Consider the following 21,810-nt stretch of genomic DNA (forward strand, 5'->3'; position numbering starts at 1 on the left):
AATCTCTAAGGCTCAGCAGGGAAATATAAACTTAAGGCTGATTTATATTTCTGCGTCAAATCGACGGCGTAAGTACGGCGTCGCCGCGAACCCTACGCAGAGCCTACGCGGATCCCTACGCCGTAGCCTGACGCGCACCGCAACAACTGTGATTGGTCCACTTGGTAGCATTGCATTTCTTCCTACGCTGCAATAGCTTCCCACTGACGACTGAAGGAACTCTGGCTGCAATGTTTTCCATAAAGCTTTACAGACCTCTGAAATTATTTCGCTTTTGCGAAAAAAGACGCTCGCTTTAAACTTGTTTACACTGAGAAAGACTACCATGACCAGGAAGCCTTGCACAGGCAGGTGTGTGCGCATGCATGACATGCCCGAATTGCAGAGCGACACAGACACACCAACTCACAACACACAACACACGTAGGCCACTTGCGTAGGTTATGGCGTCCATTTGACACAGAAGTATAAATCAGCCTTTAGGCAGGTGACAGGAGATGCTCTGGCCAAGAAAAAGGTGCCAGAATGGTGAGTTGCCTCCTAGGTGCTAGAGTCCAGGATGTCTCAGAGCAGCTGCAAGATGTTCTCAAGGGGGAAGGTGAGCAGTCATAGTGCACATTGCTACTAATGACATCAGTAGAAAGGGGGAAGAGGACCTGCGCAGTGAGTGTGGGAATTTAGGAAAAAGACTGAAGAGCAGGATCTCTAAGGTAATCTCTGGATTACTCTCGGTGCTACATGCTGGTCAGGGCAGCAACAAGATGATAGCACAGATGAACAACTGGCTGAGAACCTGGTGCAGGAGCAAGATTTCAGGTTCTCAGATCATTGGAACTTCTTCTGGCGCAGGGGCGACCAGGACGAGGAGGACAGGAATGTGTGCTTAATTTCTCAGGGTATCTCTGTTTTAGGCAAGATACAGAAGGAGGTAATGGGGCGGGAGGCGGGAAGTGTTAGGCAGGAACTAAAGAGAGTTCATTGGGCAAGTCCACATCTGACATGTGGGAGGTGTTTAAAGACCAATTGGACCAGGTACAGTCCAGTCAGATGGAAGGAAAATGATGGGAAGGTAAAAGAGGATGTCAAAGGAGGTGGTGAATTTCGTCAAGAAGGAAAAGGAAATGTAAAGTGAGGAAGCTACAAACAAACAGAGCCCTGGAGAATTATAAAGAAGCCAGAAAAGAGCTCAAGGAGGAAAATAGGAAAGCCAGGAGGGACCAGGAAGAACCTTTGGCAGGTTGGATTAAAGAGAATCCCAAGGCATTCTATCCATACACTGGGGCAGGAGGATACCTAGGAAGGAGGTGGGACTACTTTTGAATAAAGGGGTGAATATTTTCTTGGATACAAGGGATGTGGGCGAGCTCCTTATTGAGTACTTTACATCAGTATATACCAAGGAGGAGGACGTGAAGATCAGTGTCAAGAGTATTGATATACTTGGGCATTTTGAAGTAAAGGCAGAGGCAGTGTAGGGTCTCCTAAAGAGCATTGAGGTAGATAAGTCCCCAGGTCCTGTTGGAATATACCCAGGTTATACCCAGACAGAGGCTAGTAAAGAGATTGATGGGGCCTTGACCAATACCACAGGTGAGGTCCCGGAGGGCTGCTGAGTAACTCATGTTATTTATTGCTATTTATATCTGTATTTGCACAGTTTGTTGTCCATTGATCCTGTTTACAGTTTCTGTTCTATATTATTTGCTAAGTATGCCCTCAGAAAAAGAATCTCTGGGTTGTTTGTGGTGACATGTATGTACTCTGATATCCTGGAAACTATAGACCAGCAAGCCTCCTGTCAGTGGTAGGGAAGTTACTGGAGAGAATTCTTAGAGATAGGATTTATGAGCATTTGGAAAACAATGGCCTAATTAGGGAAAGCCAACTTGGCTTTGTGCAAGGCAAGTCACGTCTCACTAACTTGATTAAATTTTTTGACGAGGTGACAAGTGTGATGATGAAAGTAGAGCTGTGAATATTGTCTACATGGACTTTAGTAAGGCATTTGATAAGGTTCCTCACAGGGAGACTCATCCAGAAGATTAAGATGCATGGGGCCAATGGTGAATTGGCCGTTTGGATTCAGAACTGGTTTGCCCATAGAAGACAAAGGGTAGTGGTTGAAGGGTCTTATTTGAGCTGGAGGTCTGTGATTAGTAGTGTTCGGCAAGGATCTGCACTAGGACCCTGATGCTTGTGATGACATGGATGAAAAAGTTGATGTGTGGGTTAAGCAAGTTTGCAGATGATACTAAGATTGGTGGTGCTGTAGATAGCAAAGAAGACTGGCAAAGATTACAGCAGATCAAAGTACACAAATCTGAAATTCTTCTTTTCCAGATAGCCAAAAAACCAAGAAAAAAAGGATGGGAATACAATCATCAACCCCTAAACTGCCCTCTCCCACATGAAATGCAACAAGAATAGTATTCCCCACTCCCTCCCCTGCACAAAGAAACCAACAAAAAAACCCATTAACCCTCAGAACCCCTTCCCTACACAAAATACCACAAGAACATTGACCCTCCCAAATCCACAAGACCGGTGAAAACATAAAATATAAAAAAACTATAAGACAGAAAAAGCAGTCCATTGATATCCATATCAATAGTCCAAATCCATATCCATATCAGGTTTATAGCTCCCTTAAAGTAGCTAGAGGTTGATAGGGTGGTTAAGAAGGTATATGGCATACTTGCCTTTATTAGTTGAGGCATTAAGTTTGAATATCAGGAAGTTATGTTGCTGCTTTCCAAAACTCCATTTAGTCTGCATCTGGAGTACTGCATAGTTCTGGTCACCCCATAATAATATAATCATAAACAGAATTAGGCCAGTTGGCCCAGTGAGTCTGCTCCACCATTCCATCATGGCTGATTTATTGTTCCTCTCAACCCCATTTTAGCACTTTATCCGAGTAACCTTTGACAAACTGACTAATCTACCTATCAATCTTTGCTTTAAATATACCCAATGACTTGGCCTCCACAGCCATCAGTGGCAATGAATTCCACAAATTCATTGCCCTCTGGCTAAAGAACTTTCTTCCTTATAAGAAGGAAGTTATAGTTTTGAAAAGAGTGCAGAAGAGGTTTACCAGGATGTCGCCTGGATAAGAGGGCATGTGCTATCATGGGAGGGTGAACAAACTTGGGTTGTTATCTGGAGCGGCGGATGTTGTGAAGATCTGATAGAGGTTAATAAGATTATGAAAGGCATAGATAGACAACATCTTTTTCCTAGGTTTGAAATGTTTAATATCAGGTGAGAGGTGCTAATTTTAAAGGAGATGTGAGAGTCACATTGTTTTTTTTCTAAACGTGGAGAATGGTAGGTGCCTGGAATGCACTGCCAGGGATGGTGTTAGAGGCAGATACATTCGGGACTTTTAACAGTTATTTAGATAGGCACATGGATATGAGGGAAATGGAAGGATATGGACATTGTGTAGTCAAAAGGGATTAGCTTAGTTGGCATTTGATTATCTCCTATCTCCTACAAACCTACGGATTCCCATGGTTATCTCAATCATACCTTTTCCCACCTTATATCCTGTAAAAATACTATTCCCTTTTTTCCCTTGTTTCTTCGCTTCCACTGCAGCTGTTCCCAGGACACGGTTTTCCATACCAGAATATTGGAGATGTCCTCCTTTTTTTCAGGAATGGGGTTTCCCTCCCTCCACTATTGATGTTGCCTCCACCCGCATCTCCTCCTTTTCCCAAACATCCGTGCTCACTCTAACTTCCTGCTGCCTTAACAGTGATAGAGTTCTTATTGTCGTTACCACCCCATCAACCTCCACATCCAACATATTATCCTCCGCAACTTCTGCTAGCTCCAAAGGATTCCTAGCATTAAACATATTTTTATCCCCCCCCACACCCCAAACCGCTTTCTGCAGGGACTGCTCCCTCTGCAATGCTGGCAATTTACTTCCAAACATTTTGTCACCATGCAAGAATTAATTCCCTTGTTCACTCATCCCTCCCCACTAATCTCCCTCCTGGCACTTATTCCTGCAAGTGGCCGAAGTGCTACGTCTGCCCATACACCTCCTCCTTCACCTCCATTCACAGTCCGAGGGAGTCCTTCCAAGTGAGACAACATTTCACCTGCGAATCTGCTAAGGTTGTCTGTTGTGTCTGGCACTCATGATGCAGCCTCCTCTACATTGATAAGACATGTTGTAAATGAGGGGACCACTTTGTCGAGTACCTCTGCACCATTCACCATGAGCAGGACTTCCCAATCACCATGCAAGGAGACATCAGCACTGCACTGTTGATTGTGGTGTGTCCTCTAAGTGCTTGGCCTCATCAATCAGCTGACTGGTCGTCATTTCAGAAACTCATTTATGATATGGGTAGGAAATCTCATTGCTGATTTCAGACCTTAACACACGAAATTTGCCCACAGCTAATCGGTGGTGAGACTTTCTCCCCACATCGCAAATGAGTTTGTGAAATGATGACCAATCAGCTGATTGATAAGAATATAAAGGTCAAGCATTCAGAGGACACACTGCAATGAACAGTGCACTGATGATGTCTCCTTGCATGGTAGCGAAATGTTTGCAAGTAAATTGCCAAGACTGGGGAACACTCAACTCAACCATCAAACACCCCAGCTACACGCCTTAGGAATTATTTCCATCAAAAAGAGTCATTAAGCAGATGTGTTATGTAGTTGTTTTATTCCTCTACGGTTACTGTATTGGCTAATACTGAGTACATAATTTACCTAAGCAAGGTATCTACCAGTGACTGCCATCTCCCAGACTTCCCACTTTTAGGGTTATTTTTCATGCCAGTAAAAGTACTCAAAGTACGAGCTGACAATGTCAAAACAAGGGAAAACTACAGTTAAGAAACTAGTACAGGCTATTCAACTGCGCATCTCCTTAATTAAGTGTAGTATTAGAAAGTAACACAATCCCAGAAGAAAAATTGTGAATTAGGGGAGATGAATAGAAGGTCAAACTAGGTACCATATTGAAAGAAAAAAAAGTCACAGAAAGGAATAATTTTAGTAACAGTTAATACCACAAAGGACAAGGCTTGACTTGTGTATTACGTGATACACATAATACGACAGAAGGAGAAGATGGCAGCGTGCCGCGCGTGCACAGCTCTCCGGTGAAAATGATATCGTATCTGTTAAATAGGGACCGTGGACAATTCTGATTTGATGGAGAATGGACGTGAAAGCACAGAGGAACATCTGGAGAAATTTCTGAAACGCCAGTTCGCTGCTGTCGTTACTGTGTGGTCGTGAATCCTTCGGAGGGTAGGCCTCAAAATCCCCGGCCTTGCCTGTTTTTGGCGACCAAGAAGAAGGTTGAATCGTTCGGACAGAGATGGCGAGTACTCGGTGTCGGAGAACTGATCAGAGCTCGGAGTTTTCGGATGACTCAGAGTTGGATTGTGGTCAGCATGGCAGGGAGAGTTTTTCTTCCTTCTCTTGTCTGTGTGAGATGTGGGACATTTGAGAAACTTTGAACTTTACTGTGCACACGGACTTCTTCATCAAGTTATGGTATTGTTACACTGTTTGTAACTATATGTTATAATTATGTGGTTTTGTCAGTTTTTTCAGTCTTGGTTTGTCCTGTCTTTTGTGATATCACACCGGAGGAAATAATGTATCATTTCTTAATGCATGCATTACTAAATGACAATAAAAGAGGACTATGTGTCTTCATAATCATATATACTGTCAGAGAAGTTCACTGTTCATTGTTAAAAGTTAGCAAAATACTTGCAGTTAAAAAAAATTATGAGTTTTAACTCCCTGCAATATTTATTTCACATATGCTGTACAAATGAAGGAATGTCATGAAATGCTTTTAGTGTATTCCAATGTTGAAGCAAATAGTGAAATATCTTTTTTGTAATGATAAAGGCAGAAAAGCTCAATTTGGATAACAACAAAACAATTTCAAGTGCTTAGCACCTGTACAGTGCTTTCTGAAAAACAAATGTTAGCCTACCCTGGCAATTCATAAAACCAAATCAAAGCACTGTTGTGCCCCAACCTATGAAACCCAAAAGAGACACCATGAAACACTAAAGTACATATAATACTGCAGTAAATAAATGCTCCATCAGTTCACGAGTACTTTATACAGCACAGTACCCCACCTCTTTTAGACTGTGGACAGAATACTGATCAAAGATATTGTGCTGCCTGATAATCTAGGTGAGGCTATATTTGTCTGATTAACATATCATAATTCTGTGTTCATCAAATAGAGGTATTGGGAAAATATTTATGTAACTGATGTCTGAATGACACTTTAATGGCAACTAATTAATATTGCGTGGCCAATTATAACTAACTGAATCCAAAAACCTAAAGCATTAAATAGACATAAAGTTATTGATCAGGCAACATAAGTCAAAGATTCTACAATTAAGCAAAGATGTTTAAGAAAGAGAATCAGAAAAAAATCAAAGGATGCAAACAATTGATTTTTCTTAAAGCAATATTGAATAAAGAGAATCATCAATCCCAACTTTGGTTAATACATCCTCTAGCTAATTATAAGCTTGAGAAATGAGCATTACAATGTCATGAAAATGGAAAAATGAAAATGTAATTACAGCATTTTTAATGAATGTCCTCAAATAGCAGCAGAAATAAGTGTCATATCAATTAATATTAGTCAATGAAAAACTCAGCAAAATTGTAAATAAAACGAGATACAATATTAAATAAAGGAGAATGCCATTTCAACAAATTGACATACAGCTTGCGAAGGCCATATGATCTGATGTTTAATAGAACCATAGTGTCACCCTATTGTTCTGACAAAGTCTAAACTGAAGTTCTCTATAAGACTCCTCAAAATCTATTTAAATAGTGTGGTTACAATGATAATGCAGCATTTACTTTATATTAACAGAACCTATCAAACAAATAGGGATAAACCAACCTCTTGAATTGCTAGCATACCTATGGGAAAGTTTCTGGGAAAACTTCAATGAATTTTATGGACAGAACACACTGTGGTTAAGGGGGATGTATACAAAAATAAGTTGCAACATAGATTCTTGTGGAACTGCACAAGTTACATCTGATAACCACAGCACCTATCATCACTGCCTTCTGCTGCCTATCAATTTCCACACCAGATACACACCTGTATTTCATTTCATGAAATTCAACTTTAGATAACAATGGAGGAATTTTTTGTTAAATGCCTCAAGTCCGTAGTAATATTCTATCCTATATTCCAGTATTTCAGGTAAGCCCTTGTATCTATAAACTTGCAACTACAAATGACATTTTAAATGTGATTGCAAAACTGTATCCAACACCCATTTCATAAACATATGTAAATATATTTGCCAGGCATGCCCATCTATATGAATCTTTGTTGGCATTCCTTGATGACTAGAAGTTTCAATCATCAGGGGCGTAGCTACGGAAAATAACGCCTATGGCAAGTACTGAAATTGCGCCTCTGTCCAAACATCTGACACCCATCTTTCAGATAACTTTACCATAATATCAGCTCAAAAATACAAGTCAAGCTCGATAATCTTTTAATTGACAAATTATGGCACTACATGAAAATTATAACTGCACCTTCCTTGCTTTCACTGATACAAATTGGTCTATGATGTGATCAGTCAGTTTTTTCAGTTTCTTCACTTTCTACTACACTCAGCAGAGCAAGATCACAGAGTGTGCCTTGACCCATGAAGGTTCTCAAATACGGAAGTATTAGTTTTAACTTGCTGAATGATCTCTCACAGCTGGCGATGAAAACTGCGATAGTTAGCATTATCTGAATAGCAATGCGAAGATTGGGGAGGACGCTTTCATCTCCATATTGAACAATAAATTCAAGAAGTTCTTCAGGTCTTGATATTTTCATGTTGACCCGCCTTGATAGCAACATTATGCAATCCAAAATTTTTTCATATAGCTGCTGTTCATCAACGTCAGTGCTGTACAATTTGCCCAAATTTTCGCACTTCTTCTTTAGTTTGTTACTGTCAGTGCCGTAACACAGTCCCTCGACATCGAGAAGAAACCCAAACTTGGCGTCAATATCATGCAAACGAGCGAACCTTTCGTCCATTTCTCTGTGTAGACGATCGAGTGTTGCCTTCATGACTCTTTCCACTTCCTCCTTAGCTGTTAACCCAGTGTCTGAGTTCTCACCAGCCATTTGTTTCTTTCATCTCTGACGTCTTTCAAATTCAATATTCCATTCTTGACAGAGACCGACTCCTCCTTCAAGTGACTCACTGACCAACACATCTCTTTCATCATAAAAATGATCTCGGAGGGCATTCAAATCCAGGGCAGCATCGTGGAAGTTCATGGCCCCAAACAGTCCATCCAGATGAGGTATCACTTCACCTTTGAGTCCGCTGGGATCATCTACTGTACCCAGTGTGACCTCCTAAATATCAATGAGACCAGATGTAGATCGAGGGACTGCTTCACCTAGCACCTACGTTCTGTCTGCCAGAAAATGCGGGATCTCCCAGTGGCCACCCATTTTACTTCTACTTCCCATTCTGACATGTTAATCCATGGGCTTCGCTATTGCCACAATAAGGCCACACTGACGTTGGAGGAGTATTCCATCTGGGTAGCCTCCAACCTGATGGCATGAACATTAATCTTCAGTAATTGCTCCTCCGCTTCATCACTCTCCATTTCCATTTTCCTCTCTCACCTTATCCCCTTACCTGCCCATCCTTCCATAGCCTTCTGTCCTCTCCTATCAGATTTCCCCCTTCTCCAGCCCGTTAGCTTTTCCAGCAATCAAGTTCCCAGCTCATTACTTCACTCTTCCCCCTCTCCCAGTTTCACCTATCACTTACTACCTGGTACTACTTCCTCCCCTCCCCCCAACCTTCTTACTCTGACCTCATCTTTTTCTCTAGTCCTGATGAAGGGTCTCTGCCTGAAACGTTGATTATTTTACTCTTTTCCATAGATGCTGCCTGGCCTGCTAAAATCTAAAAAGACCTGAATTTTGGATTTTTAGGACGATCCTGCAGTATAAGTATTCTAAAAATTCATTATCTTTTCAGACTATACAGTTGGTACTCAATTAAGTGGCAGATGATTTACCATTTGGCTAGTTAATTAAGCAAGAGAAAAATAGCTTTGCCTCCAGCTCTAAACTAGCTAATCTCTGCAGGCCTTCAGCCAACAGGAATGTCCACAGTTTGGTAATTACCTTCTCAGGATGCATTTGTCTGACATATGCCTTTGGTGGCTTTTTGTTGTTAGAGGCTACATCAAGGCAAACAATTTACTGTGGCTCTGCAATTCACTCTGTTTCAAACCTGGATTGGAAATTTCTGTTGTGCTGGGTATACATGAGGTGCACCCTGCCTAACAGGCAGTGGAGGCAGTTGGCAGCTTTGTCCCAGCAAATCCGCGAAAGCATTGCATGTGCTTCTCCAGGCTGTTGAGATAGACCATCACGTAAACACTGTGTTTATAAAAACACTGCACCAAGGCCGAGCACAAGGAGCTCCTGCTCCCATTTATGGTACCAGGGCAGGTGAAGTACAGAAGGTATAAGAAAGGCTGGGTGTCAAGGCAAAGCTGCTCAGACACTCCGGATACACAGCCTTTAAAAGAATTTGGACTCAGGTGAAAGTATGACTGAACTCTTGAGGTATAGTCTACAGTTGTCATGGTTACTGGGATTCTTTGTATCTGTTGAATGGACAATCAAGAACTGACAAAATAAAAGCATTCCCCTATTGAACCACATTTTTGCTACATGCTTAACTAATCTCTACATTTATGGGTTCAATCATTTCATGGCTGCTACCGAACAGCCAATAATAACTTGATATCATTCTCAAACCTTGTCTACCAATATTAGAGATGTGAAGCCTAATTATCACTCCTCCTCCTATATCATCTTTGCCATATACCTTATAACCAAATTTATTTACTTCCTTGTTGTAGCAAAGATGAAGCCATTTCTGATAATTGCTACCATCACAGGTAAGTGTGACTTCATACCAGAGGGTCATGTGTTCAATTTTCCCTTTACATGTTGAATGCCTCTGCAATGATTGCTTACTTATATACATACTTTAACCTGTCCTCCTAATTTACTTGCACATTTCTTAGCTTTTGCTCCTGGTTTAATAATTTTGGGTTTTATAGCTTTTCTTTTAAACTATAGTATCAAGAGAAAATAAAATTTGTGACCAATACTCCACTATGTTCCTGCTCATTCCCATGGAATTTCAATCAATCTTTAATATCTCTCTTTACTCCCCTACCATCAGGTGGAAGGTACTGTAGCATGAAGACAAGGACTGTTAGGATGGGAAACCACTTCTTCTCCCAGATCGTGAGACTACTGAACTCCCTGCCACCACTCAGGTCTCATCACTTATGAAACACCAGTAGCATTATACCATTTACTTTTTAAACTTGTGTCATAAATGCAACTTAAGTGAAATGTTAATCTTCTGGAATATATTTTATTAGTTGTTAACTTATTTATGGTAATATTACTTCATGCATTGTGAGTTATGCACTGTGTTGTGTACCTTGGGTTTGGAGGAATGTTGCTTCATTTGGCAGTACACGTGTAAATGACTGAATGACAATAAACTTGAACTTGAAAAGTAATAGACAGATCTAGAAAGTAAGGACAGTCTAGAGTAGTCTTTGAACATGAAATACTGACTCAAATAGATTACTCAGGCAGAGGAACACAGGAGGTTATGCTCCACGTATGTGTAATTTGTCACAAAACCAGTAGGGTTTTGGGAGACAGAAGCAGATTCCAGAGGGTTCAGATACATTCCAGGTTTGGAATGTTGTTGTTTGCTTCACTTGTTTGCATGATTTGTGTTTCTTTCCTTTCCCTTGAGCATCGGGTGTTGGTCTGCTATTTATTTAATTGGGTTCTTTCAGGTTTCGTGCTTTGTGGTTGCCTGTAAGCAAACAAATCTGAAGGTTGTACAATTTCATACATTCTTTGATGATAAATGTATTTTGAATCTTTTAATTTTGAGGGAGGTTCAGAGGAGAAATTAGCTGATGACAGAATGCCACAAAATTCTTATGGCACAGTGGGGTCAATGCAGTCTCCTGAGTCAGCACCTCATTCCTCAGGGTCCTGCAAATTATCTTCCCTAAAATATGCAATCCATTCCCTGTTGGAAGCCACAATTACTATTTCCACTTCCCTCAATGGTAGTGAGTTCTGTGTCACAGGATCAATGGATTAGTTGTACAGTACAGCAATGGGCCCACACACACACGCTGATTATTTTGTCCAACTACATCTATGTGCTTCCCCACATTATGTTCACAAGCAGACAAATTTCAAGGTCTAAAGTTTATACATTCTTTGATTATAAATGTGCTTTGAATCTTAAATCCTTGTGTCTTGTTGTGCCTGTCTAAATGCCTCTTAAACAAGTTATCATATCTGCCTCCACCACCTCCTTTGGTAGGATATTCCAGAAATCAACCACAATGTGTGAGAAACCTTCTTCCAAGATCCCCTTTATTATTGCTTCCTCTTAATCTTAAACCTATGCCTATTCATTTTTATGACCCTTTCCCTGTCCAATAGATTCTGACTGTTTGCCCTATGCCTCCCACAATGTTAAATCTCTCTAATTCAAAATCCTTCACTTCAGGAAAAACAAGTCTAACCTACTTGAGCAACACACACAAAATGCTGGAGGAACTCAGCAGGCCAGGCAGCATCTATGGAAAAGCGAACAGCTGACGTTTCTGTCCAAAACTCTTCAACAGGACTGAATAACCTACTTGATTGTTTTCTATGACAAAAATTGTCCAATACAGACAATATCTTGGTGAATCTCTTTTGCACTCTCACCAGCACAATCACATCCTTTCCATACTATGGCAACCAGAAATGCATGCAATACTCCAAGTGCTGCCCATCAGTCATGCTGTAAAGTTGCAACATAACTTTCCGATGCTGATATTTTAATGTTATGACCCAGAAAAATGTAACCATGCCACATGCCTTCTTCACCACCCAAGCTACCTGTGTTGTTACTTTCAGGTAACTAAGGATTTCTACATTATTTTCTCTCTGTTCATTAACATCATGCCAGAGTATTTAATGAACATGTCCTAAACTAATTTGATTTCCCAAAATGCACCACATTGCTTCATCCCACTTTCTATTTGATTCAGATCCTGCTGTAGGCTAGGCAACCTTCTTGGCTATGCACAATACCATTAATTTTTGTTCATCTCAAATCTCCGCAAATTACTTATGTTTACTTATGCAGAATGAAAATAGGAAGATCATTAATTCAGCTTTATTTTAACAATTTACTACTGTGTTTATATTTTACTGGATCACACTAGTAATCAACATAGGTGGATGCACCACGTTACCTCTGGAATCAACTGATTCTTACTCCTTATGGAATAAAATTCGCTGGAGTTTTGAAGAGGAGGTTATGAAAAACATGGATGCAGGACTGTCACATCCAAGATTCAACAGGGCTAGAATAGCTCGCACAAATCAAATGGCAGCAAATGCAGTCAAATAATTGAAGAGAGAAAACAGAACTATAAATCAGACTGATATCTTCAGCACTGAAAATGCTGAAAGCAGTGGTATGACTGCACCATGTAATACTGAGAAAATAGATTTTTAAACTGAAAAGCTGTTTGACAAATCTGCCAGATTTCTGTGACTGTAGTGGAGAGAAATGATAAAGGCAAACCAATTGATGTACTACATTTGCACTTGAAAACCTTTACCAAGATGCCACACAAGACACTTTGGAACAAAATAAAAAGTGCAAGATTCAAGTGTAAGGTTAATGAACTTTTGTAATTCTTCACTTAAAGGGCAATGGAGGTTTACTTGCTACATCATTTAAGGCAAAGAATAATAGATTTCTAAATAATTGATGTGTAGCCTATCAAAGGACATCAGTTTTGCTCAGAAACTAGGGCTAGGGTAGAAGATCATCCATGATCTACCACACAGCAGAATAGACACAGTGGACAATACAGAAGTCATTTTACTACTCTGTCACTGGGAAGATGAAACTTGGACAAGTTCTGTTATCTGTGTTAAAACTGGGAGGCAGAGTGAAATGACTGTACAAGGATGAGAATGAAGGGATTTTGAACCATGTCCAATTTTAGTCTTCACTGTGGTCACTAGATCTAAATATTAGACTGAAAGCAATGCATACATTCAATTATCTTGCATTTGAACTGCAAGGCTTGAATTTTTGTAATTGACTGATATTAATTGTAAATTTATTAAGGAATTTAATTTGAGACAAATGTAAACATTATCCAAGAATTCACCAACTACAAATTTGCATTCAACACTGCAATCGAGAATCTCCAGAGGGGAAGGCCCCAAATCCTCGGCTTTGCCTATTGCCTGCTGCCGAGGCCGGGGTCGAAGCGCTCGGCAGAGATGGTGCTTGGTGCCGGAGGCTTTAAGTTTTCGGACGGACTCGAGAGTCGGCTGTGGTCAGGAGCTTCCAAGTTTGCGGCGCTGGAAGCTCTTGGCAGGGAGAGTTTTTCTTCCTTCTACCGTCTACGTGAGATGATGGGACTTTCAAGAGACTTTGAGACTTTTTTTTACCGTGCCCATGGTCTGTTCTTTATCAAATTACGGTATTGCTTTGCACTGTTGTAACTATATGTTATAATTATGTGGTTTTTGTCAGTTTTTTTAGTCTTGGTTTGTCTTGTGTTTCTGTGAAATCATTCTGGAGGAACATTGTATCATTTCTTAATGCATGTATTACTAAATGACAATAAAAGAGGACTGGGTGTCCTCATAATCTAATCTAATTGTCACTGCATAGTTCAGCTAAAATGACCATTATGTGCTGCATTTAAAGCTGGTAGAACTTTAAAACACCACCAGCTACGTGCCATTGAAAAAAATTTCTTACCTTCAATTGTGAAGCTCTTGGTGGTTTCTGAGGTGGTTCTTCATTGGGCCGTTCGCCTAGAGATGCTAAGATTCGTTTTCGATGACCTAGTAAGGTTATTTTCAGAACCTAAAACAACACACATCATCGGGAAATATAAATCTTGCAAAAATATGTTTAGCTTCTTTCACGCGAGGGGTAATTAATCAATTTAGTATCCTTGAGCTCTGAAGACTAATCTCAGAAGGTCAGGGTGAATGAAGAGGTGGTTCAAGTTAATCTGTCCTTTCATGAGTTATAACAATCATTGATAAATACATACAATAAATATTATTCAATAAGAATCTATCAAAACCCACAAGCAGTCTGCTCTTCATGTAACAATGTCATCTTGCAAATTTGACATGTGCATCAGATTTCCTTGAAGGAAGCAGTGACATCACTGAAACATACATTTTCATAAAAATTAATCTCTATCAGCAATTAATCAAATACTTTATTAATTTGATGTAAACCAGGGAGCTTGAATCAAAAGCAAGAGCATTGCGCTCACTATCCAAGTTACTTTTTCTTTTGCTTCTGTCACGTACCCCGTGATGGGTTAAAGAACCAGCAGACATGGAAAACACCTTAGAGTCTGGTATTGCTGTTAACTAATGCTATTTTATTAGTAACTACACAACACAGTAATAAAATTCAGATATATCAAACAGGTTAGCAAAGATTTTGTGTGTGTGTGTGTGTGTGTGTGTGTGTGTGTGTGTGTGTGTGTAAATATAGAAACCAAGCTTCTTCAAGCCTAGAGGTAAATGGATAGTCTTATGATGATGGGTAAAGTTCAGTTCGTGGTATTTAGTTGGAGAGAGAGAGGTGTTGTGGTTGTTCGAGTTGTTACGAGAATACACATAAAATTAAGATGTTTGCTGGCCTGGGCTAGCATCAGTGGCATCAGCAGTTGGTCTGCCACCTGCCCTCAGGGGAAGGAGAGATAAGGAACAATGGAGCAGCGTCTGGAGATGTGTAATGAAGGGATGTGGGAGGAAGAGCTGTCTGGAGCGGCTCCCCCTTTGAACCCTGAACTGTTTGAAGTGATGGACAGGCGATACCCCAGCAGGGGGATAAAAAGGGACAGGTTCGCTAAGACAGACACACGCCACCCGAGGTAACGAGACCCTGGAAGCGGTGCGCCTCTCACGAGTGGTGAGAAGTACCGGACAACGCACAGGGTGGAAAGGTACGATCAGCGGGAACCCGGTGTGTGTCCGCCCTTGCCTGGGTGCCGGGTTCACTGCAGAGGATCGACCGCATCTGGAGGAGGGGTCACAGTCGGTGACCTCAGGTGACATCACCAAGGACCCGCCCAAATGCTGTTTGTGAGCCATCTCGCTGGTCTGTGAGTGAAGCTGTGCTGAATGATGAGTTGTTCCTATTCTATGTCTCTCTTCCCCACCTTGTCCATCGCCATGACAACGATTACTGCGAACTGAACTACAAACTGGACTGAACTTTGAGTCATTTTGAAATTGGTCATTTACCCCTAGACAACGATAGAGCTTGATTGATGCTGTTATCTTAATTCTGTGCACATGTGTGGTTATCATTGTTGAATTGTTGCATTTATTATCCTTTCGATTACTGTGTTGCTTGTTTCTTTAATAAAACTTTCTTAGTTCTAGTACTCCAGACTCCAACTGAGTGATCCATTTCTGCTGGTTTGGCAACCCAGTTACGGGGTACGTAACATAAGTGGGGTTCTCGTCCGGGATTTTGAACGCTAAATTTGGGACGGAGTAAATTGATTGGGTTAAAATTCCCGAAAGAAAGAAAAGACAAACAGCAGAAATGGAGGTTGAGGAATTTATAAAGGCGCCGACCTTGGAGGCATTAGAGGATGCCAGGAAATCGGAATTGATAGCTGTGGCCAAACGGGTGAATCTTGCTAAGGTGAAGTCGACAATGAGGAGAGAGGAGATACACAGAGCTATTGTAGAGCACTATGTATCTAAAGGTGTGTTTCCCCAAGGTGAGCTGGGGGTGGTGTCTATTGAAAAACCTGCTGGAGACGCGGTACAGGTACAGCTTGAAAAACTGAGACTCGAGCACGAGTTCCGGGTACGGCAGTTAGAACACGAAGAGAAGCAGTTAGAAAGGCAGGAGACAGAGTTAGAAAGGCAGGAGAAAGAGAGAGAGTTAGAAAGGCGGGAGAGAGAGAAAGAGTTAGAAAGGCGAGAGAGAGAGAAAGAGGTAGAAAGGCAAGAGAGAGAAAGACAGTTGGAGAGAGAGGAGAAACAGAGGGAAAGGGAATTTGAGCTGGAGAAGTTAAAGATAAGGGCCGAGCAGGGGCTCGTGCCGAACCAAGGTGGAGGGTTCCGGGCGACCCAGGAGGTTAGGCTGGTTCCCCCATTTGACGATACCGATGTGGATCGGTACTTTCTCCATTTCGAAAAAGTGGCCATAAGTCAGGACTGGCCAAGGGATAAGTGGGTTGTTTTACTTCAGAGTGTACTGAAAGGGAAAGCCCAACAAGCTTACTCCGCTTTATCCGCGGAAGATGCCCAGAAGTATGAGGTGGTGAAGGAGGCCATCCTCAGGATTTATGAGTTGGTCCCGGAGGCATACCGGCAGAGGTTCCGGAATGCGAGGAAGCGGTGGGACCGCACGTATTTGGAGTTTGCTCGCGAGATGCAAACATATTGTGAGCGTTGGTGCGCCTCGAAAGGGGTAGAGGGGGATTATGACAGACTGCTGCAGCTGATTCTGATTGAGCAGTTTAAAGGTTGTGTCCCTGAGGGTATGAGACCCTACCTCGATGAGAAAGAGGCAGCCATGTTAGCCGCAACTGCTAAGTTAGCAGATGAGTATGCGTTGACGCATAAAATGAAGGTTGCCCCGAGTAAAGGCTACCAGAAGGGTAGTCAGGACGGCGGGGAGAGTCCGCCGGAAAAGTCAGAAAGTAAGCCGGGGACTAGTGAAAAGGATAAGGTAGACCGGGAGCAGTCTGGTAGGAAGTCTCCTGGGGTCATCTGTTATAATTGTGGGAAAGTCGGACACTTTGCGTCCAGGTGCTTTGCCCCAAGGAAGGAGACGGGGAAAGGAAAAGCGGAAATTTTGAATGGCTGTATCGAGCTGTTAAGCGAACCGCTAGGGAAGGACAGGTCTGAAAAAGTCCAGGAAGGGCGCGAGAGGTTTATCTCGGCCGGATTGGTGTCAGTGAAAAAGAGGGTAAAACCAGTTCCAGTGCGGATCTGGAGAGACACGGGAGCGTGTCAGTCACTAATACTGAAGAGTGTATTAGAGCTTAGCTCAGAGACCCAGACTGGGGAGGTAGAGGTCAAAGGTGTTGGGGAAGGGACAGAGTCAGTCCCTTTGCACCAGATACATTTACAGAGCAACCTGGTCTCTGGACTAGTCACGATTGGGGTGAGGTCCGAATTACCGATGAAAGACGTGGAAGTCTTGCTCGGTAATGACATCGCCGGAGGAATCGTGTTCCCAGTCGTGAGATTGACGGGTCAGCCTGCCAGCATGGAGGCCCCGCCCGCGATGGTGAATTTGGCTGAAACATTTCTGCCAACCTTGTATGAGACAGGGTGTAGTGAGATAAGAGGTAGTGAGGGAGCTGGGACGGACGTAGCAGTAGCCAGGAAAGAATTTGTGCAGACGCAGGAGCGAGGCGAGGGGCTGATGGGTTTTGCAGAGACCGCTCTCTCTGACACAGCCTTGACAAGGGAACTAGTAGGCTATTGTGCGGATGAGGAAGTGCTAAGGAAGAAAGGGAAATCAAGTACAGCATCCGCAGATGAGGAGTGGGGGGTGGTGCAAAAGAGTTATGGGGATGAGGTTTTTAACATGGCCCACGAGGTACCCCCCGGTGGACATTTTGCGGTGCTGGAGGAAACAGTTGGTGGAATCATGAAAGAGATTTACCGGCTGCCCAGGGGGAAAAATGTTATTGATCATGACCGACGCGAACTGAGACGGTCACCGGCTTTTGATATGCTAACAAACCTAGTCGGTGTTAGCGTGGAAATCAATGAAGCTAGGGGCCCCTTGCTAAGAGGAAAAAACCATTTTGAAAAGATTAGGATGGGATCGGTCAGAAGGGAGAAGGCTATTGTTTTGGCCAGGTCTACTGATAAGGTCTCTCCCTTAATCCCCGAAGGAGTAATTAAACGACTCGCACCCATGTGTCTGATTGTCCCGAGGAAATGCAAAGAACTGGGACGTTGGGTTATGTCTGTTACAATAGGGCAGCCAAGTAAACAACACCCATATTTTTTGAGTAATTCAGTGACTAAAGGGCTGATGAACACAGAGGTGTGTATTGGCAATTTAACACGGCTGTCTGAAGCCAGCTTGATAGTGAACCTTGGAAAAAATGAATTCGGCCACACGAGAGTCACTTACCTGGGAATTGTGGTGACACAGGGGCAGCTGGCAGTGATGCAAGCTACAGTGCAGGCTATCGCTGACCTCCCAACCCCGACAGACAAGAGGGCCCTCAGAAGGCTCTTGGAGATGGTGGGGTACTGCAGGAAGTTTTGCAATAACTCTGCGGTCAATACCCGTCCCCCTCCTACTAAGCCCTTGCGAGAGAAAATTGAGTCGGAATGGGACGACCCTTGTTATTGTGGTCCGGGACAAAACCAAATGAGAGGTTACATTGGTCGCAATTCATCAGTGTTTTTGGCCACTATGAAGTTTGCTGAGTTGGAGCCTGGTCTAAGGGATTATTAATAACACGTGTAAAAGGAACAGAAAATGTGATGACTGTCTGTCAAGGTGTTGACAGCTTCAAATTCTCTGTATTAGCTAAGTAACTGTTAAAGATGTATATTGTGTATGTATCAGATAATGTAGTCATGTTTGTAATTTTTACCTCCCGGTAAAAATCCTTAAAGGGGGGAAGTGTTACGAGAATACACATAAAATTAAGATGTTTGCTGGCCTGGGCTAGCATCAGTGGCATCAGCAGTTGGTCTGCCACCTGCCCTCAGGGGAAGGAGAGATAAGGAACAATGGAGCAGCGTCTGGAGATGTGTAATGAAGGGATGTGGGAGGAAGAGCTGTCTGGAGCGGCTCCCCCTTTGAACCCTGAACTGTTTGAAGTGATGGACAGGCGATACCCCAGCAGGGGGATAAAAAGGGACAGGTTCGCTAAGACAGACACACGCCACCCGAGGTAACGAGACCCTGGAAGCGGTGCGCCTCTCACGAGTGGTGAGAAGTACCGGACAACGCACAGGGTGGAAAGGTACGATCAGCGGGAACCCGGTGTGTGTCCGCCCTTGCCTGGGTGCCGGGTTCACTGCAGAGGATCGACTGCATCTGGAGGAGGGGTCACAGTCGGTGACCTCAGGTGACATCACCAAGGACCCGCCCAAATGCTGTTTGTGAGCCATCTCGCTGGTCTGTGAGTGAAGCTGTGCTGAATGATGAGTTGTTCCTATTCTATGTCTCTCTTCCCCACCTTGTCCATCGCCATGACAACGATTACTGCGAACTGAACTACAAACTGGACTGAACTTTGAGTCATTTTGAAATTGGTCATTTACCCCTAGACAACGATAGAGCTTGATTGATGCTGTTATCTTAATTCTGTGCACATGTGTGGTTATCATTGTTGAATTGTTGCATTTATTATCCTTTCGATTACTGTGTTGCTTGTTTCTTTAATAAAACTTTCTTAGTTCTAGTACTCCAGACTCCAACTGAGTGATCCATTTCTGCTGGTTTGGCAACCCAGTTACGGGGTACGTAACAGAGTAAGCTTATGCCATCGATCTTCCCGTTGTCCTCCGAAATCCTTTAGAAGTTACCAAATGTGACCACAACAAGGGGACCATTTTATGTGGTGGGGTTATCAACCCAGGCAAGGGTTGGACACACTAATAACTTCCCATCAGTCACACCTTTTCTACACTGCGAGAGCCACTGATCGATTCTCCTGATCTATCCTCTAAAAACCCACCTTTCTGTGGGCACAACAAAGCTCATCTCAGCATGCTGAACACCAGCTGTCCGTCAAGTAGCTCCTCCCTTCTCTCTCTGTAGGAACTCAGAAGCTGGCAGTGTCCTTGCAGAAATTCCAAACAAACTGCGAGCAGTCTTCACCTCTCTCTCTCTCTTAGTAACAAGGTGTTTGTGCTGTACAGCTCTCTCTCTCTTTTTAAAAGCACAGTTCATAAGGGATAATTCAGGATTCCGTCACACTTCTTATTCAATATTACTAAAGCAGAAAATACATTTTTCATCATATTTCTGATTCTTAATAGATAATTTAGTTATTTTCTTCCTATATTATAATAATGACTGCATGTTCCGACACATGCAGAGATCATAGAAGTGTGGGAAGTAGCTTCACTTACCTACTGCTCATATCAATAAAAGAACTGCATGTGGGCTGGGGTAAGACAGGAGCACAGAGAGACAGAGCACAGGTGCTAGGAAACAGGTGAACCCAAGCGTGGGCAGGTGATGGTGTTAGTCAGGGAAAATGCGGTGATATTGCAAACCAATGGATGAGTGAACACGTGTGAGATAAAGTGCACAAGACATGTCCAAACATTTTCTTTTTCCAGTCTGCCAGCACCTTTCTAGATTATAAGTAACATCAAGGAATCTAAACACTCTAAAGTAATGTCATTAAGCAAAACTAAGGTGGAACAATGAACGCATAATTTTCAGATATATCTGTGAAAGACAGCATTTTCGCCATTATTATAAAAACATGAAAAAAATCATCAAGCTTACATTTATAATTTCTGGTTCCCAGAGATTTTTCACACAATCCATTGAATTATACCCACTGGACAGAAAGGTCTGATGGTAAATCTGTAGACCAAGTGATTCCAACCATCCTACAAGTGAAGCATTGCTATTTCCATCAAAACCAAATGGTTTAATCTACAATACAAAAATACAAACCAATAATCAATACAACCAATAAGAGTTATTGCAATGCAGGCTTATCTCATTCCTTACCTATACTTTAAATGGTTTTGATTTATCTTCCCCTGAAATTTAGGGACAATGCAGTTATTTGCAACAATCTGAAATAAATACATCAAATGAAGTCCCAAGTGTTTTGCTTTAATAATTTATGGGATGTTAGAATTATTTAAAAACCTTTATCTAATGCTCAATTCCCAGCCTTAAATTGCAGTGGTTCAAGGTGAATTTAGTTACCATCGGTGTTGCTGGGCAGGGATCACCAAGATTTAAATCTAGCAAAGATGAAAGAATGGCAATATAGTTTCAAGACCGAGTGGCATGCAACTTTGAGGATAACTTGTATGAATCATTATTTCCAAGTGCCCTTTCACATTGTTCTTCTCATGGTGGAATTGAGACCCCATCATAGTATCTATGATGTTTATGCAGGTAGATTGGGAAAACCAAGTTGGTGCTGGATTCCAAAAGACAGACTGTGTAGAATACCTAGGAGATGATTTTTTTTTAGAGCAGCTTGTGGTTGAGCCCACTACGGGATCAACTATTCTGGATTGGGTGCTGTGTAATGAACCAGATTTGATTAGGAAGATTAAGTTAAGGGAACCTTTAGGAGTCAGTGGTCATAATATGATAGACTTCACCCTGCAATTTCAACGGGAAAAGCAAAAGTCAGATGTATCAGTCTCACAGTGGAATAAAGGGAATTATTGAGGCATGAGAGAGGAAATGGCCAAAGTTGATTGTAAGGAGACACTAGCAGGGATGATGGTACAGCAGCAATGGCTGCAGTTTCTGGGAGAAACTTGGAAGGCATGGGATAGGTACAGTGACATGCAAAAGTTTGGGCACCCTTGGTCAAAATTTCTGTTACTGTGAATAGCTAAGCAAGTAAAAGATGACCTGATTTCCAAAAGGCATAAAGTTAAAGAGGCCACTTTTCTTTAATATTTTA

The 21,810-nt window shown here is 42.2% G+C and overlaps 1 protein-coding gene across 8 annotated transcripts in view; it reads right to left on the reverse strand.

Moving 5' to 3' along the window:
* The window catches only part of LOC134355570 (ankyrin repeat and SAM domain-containing protein 1A-like), a 441,540-nt gene that overhangs the window by 40,592 nt on the left and 379,138 nt on the right, over window positions 1–21,810 (reverse strand). For all 8 annotated transcript variants that reach the window (XM_063065625.1, XM_063065619.1, XM_063065621.1 and 5 more), the window contains 2 exons: window positions 20,658–20,810; window positions 13,926–14,033 (listed from right to left, as the gene is read on the reverse strand). In XM_063065625.1, coding sequence (XP_062921695.1) covers window positions 13,926–14,033; window positions 20,658–20,810 — 261 coding nt within the window. The remainder of the gene's footprint in view (window positions 1–13,925; window positions 14,034–20,657; window positions 20,811–21,810) is intronic.

This window comes from Mobula hypostoma, chromosome 13, assembly GCF_963921235.1.
Source record: "Mobula hypostoma chromosome 13, sMobHyp1.1, whole genome shotgun sequence".
Classification (NCBI taxonomy): Eukaryota; Metazoa; Chordata; class Chondrichthyes; order Myliobatiformes; family Myliobatidae; genus Mobula; species Mobula hypostoma.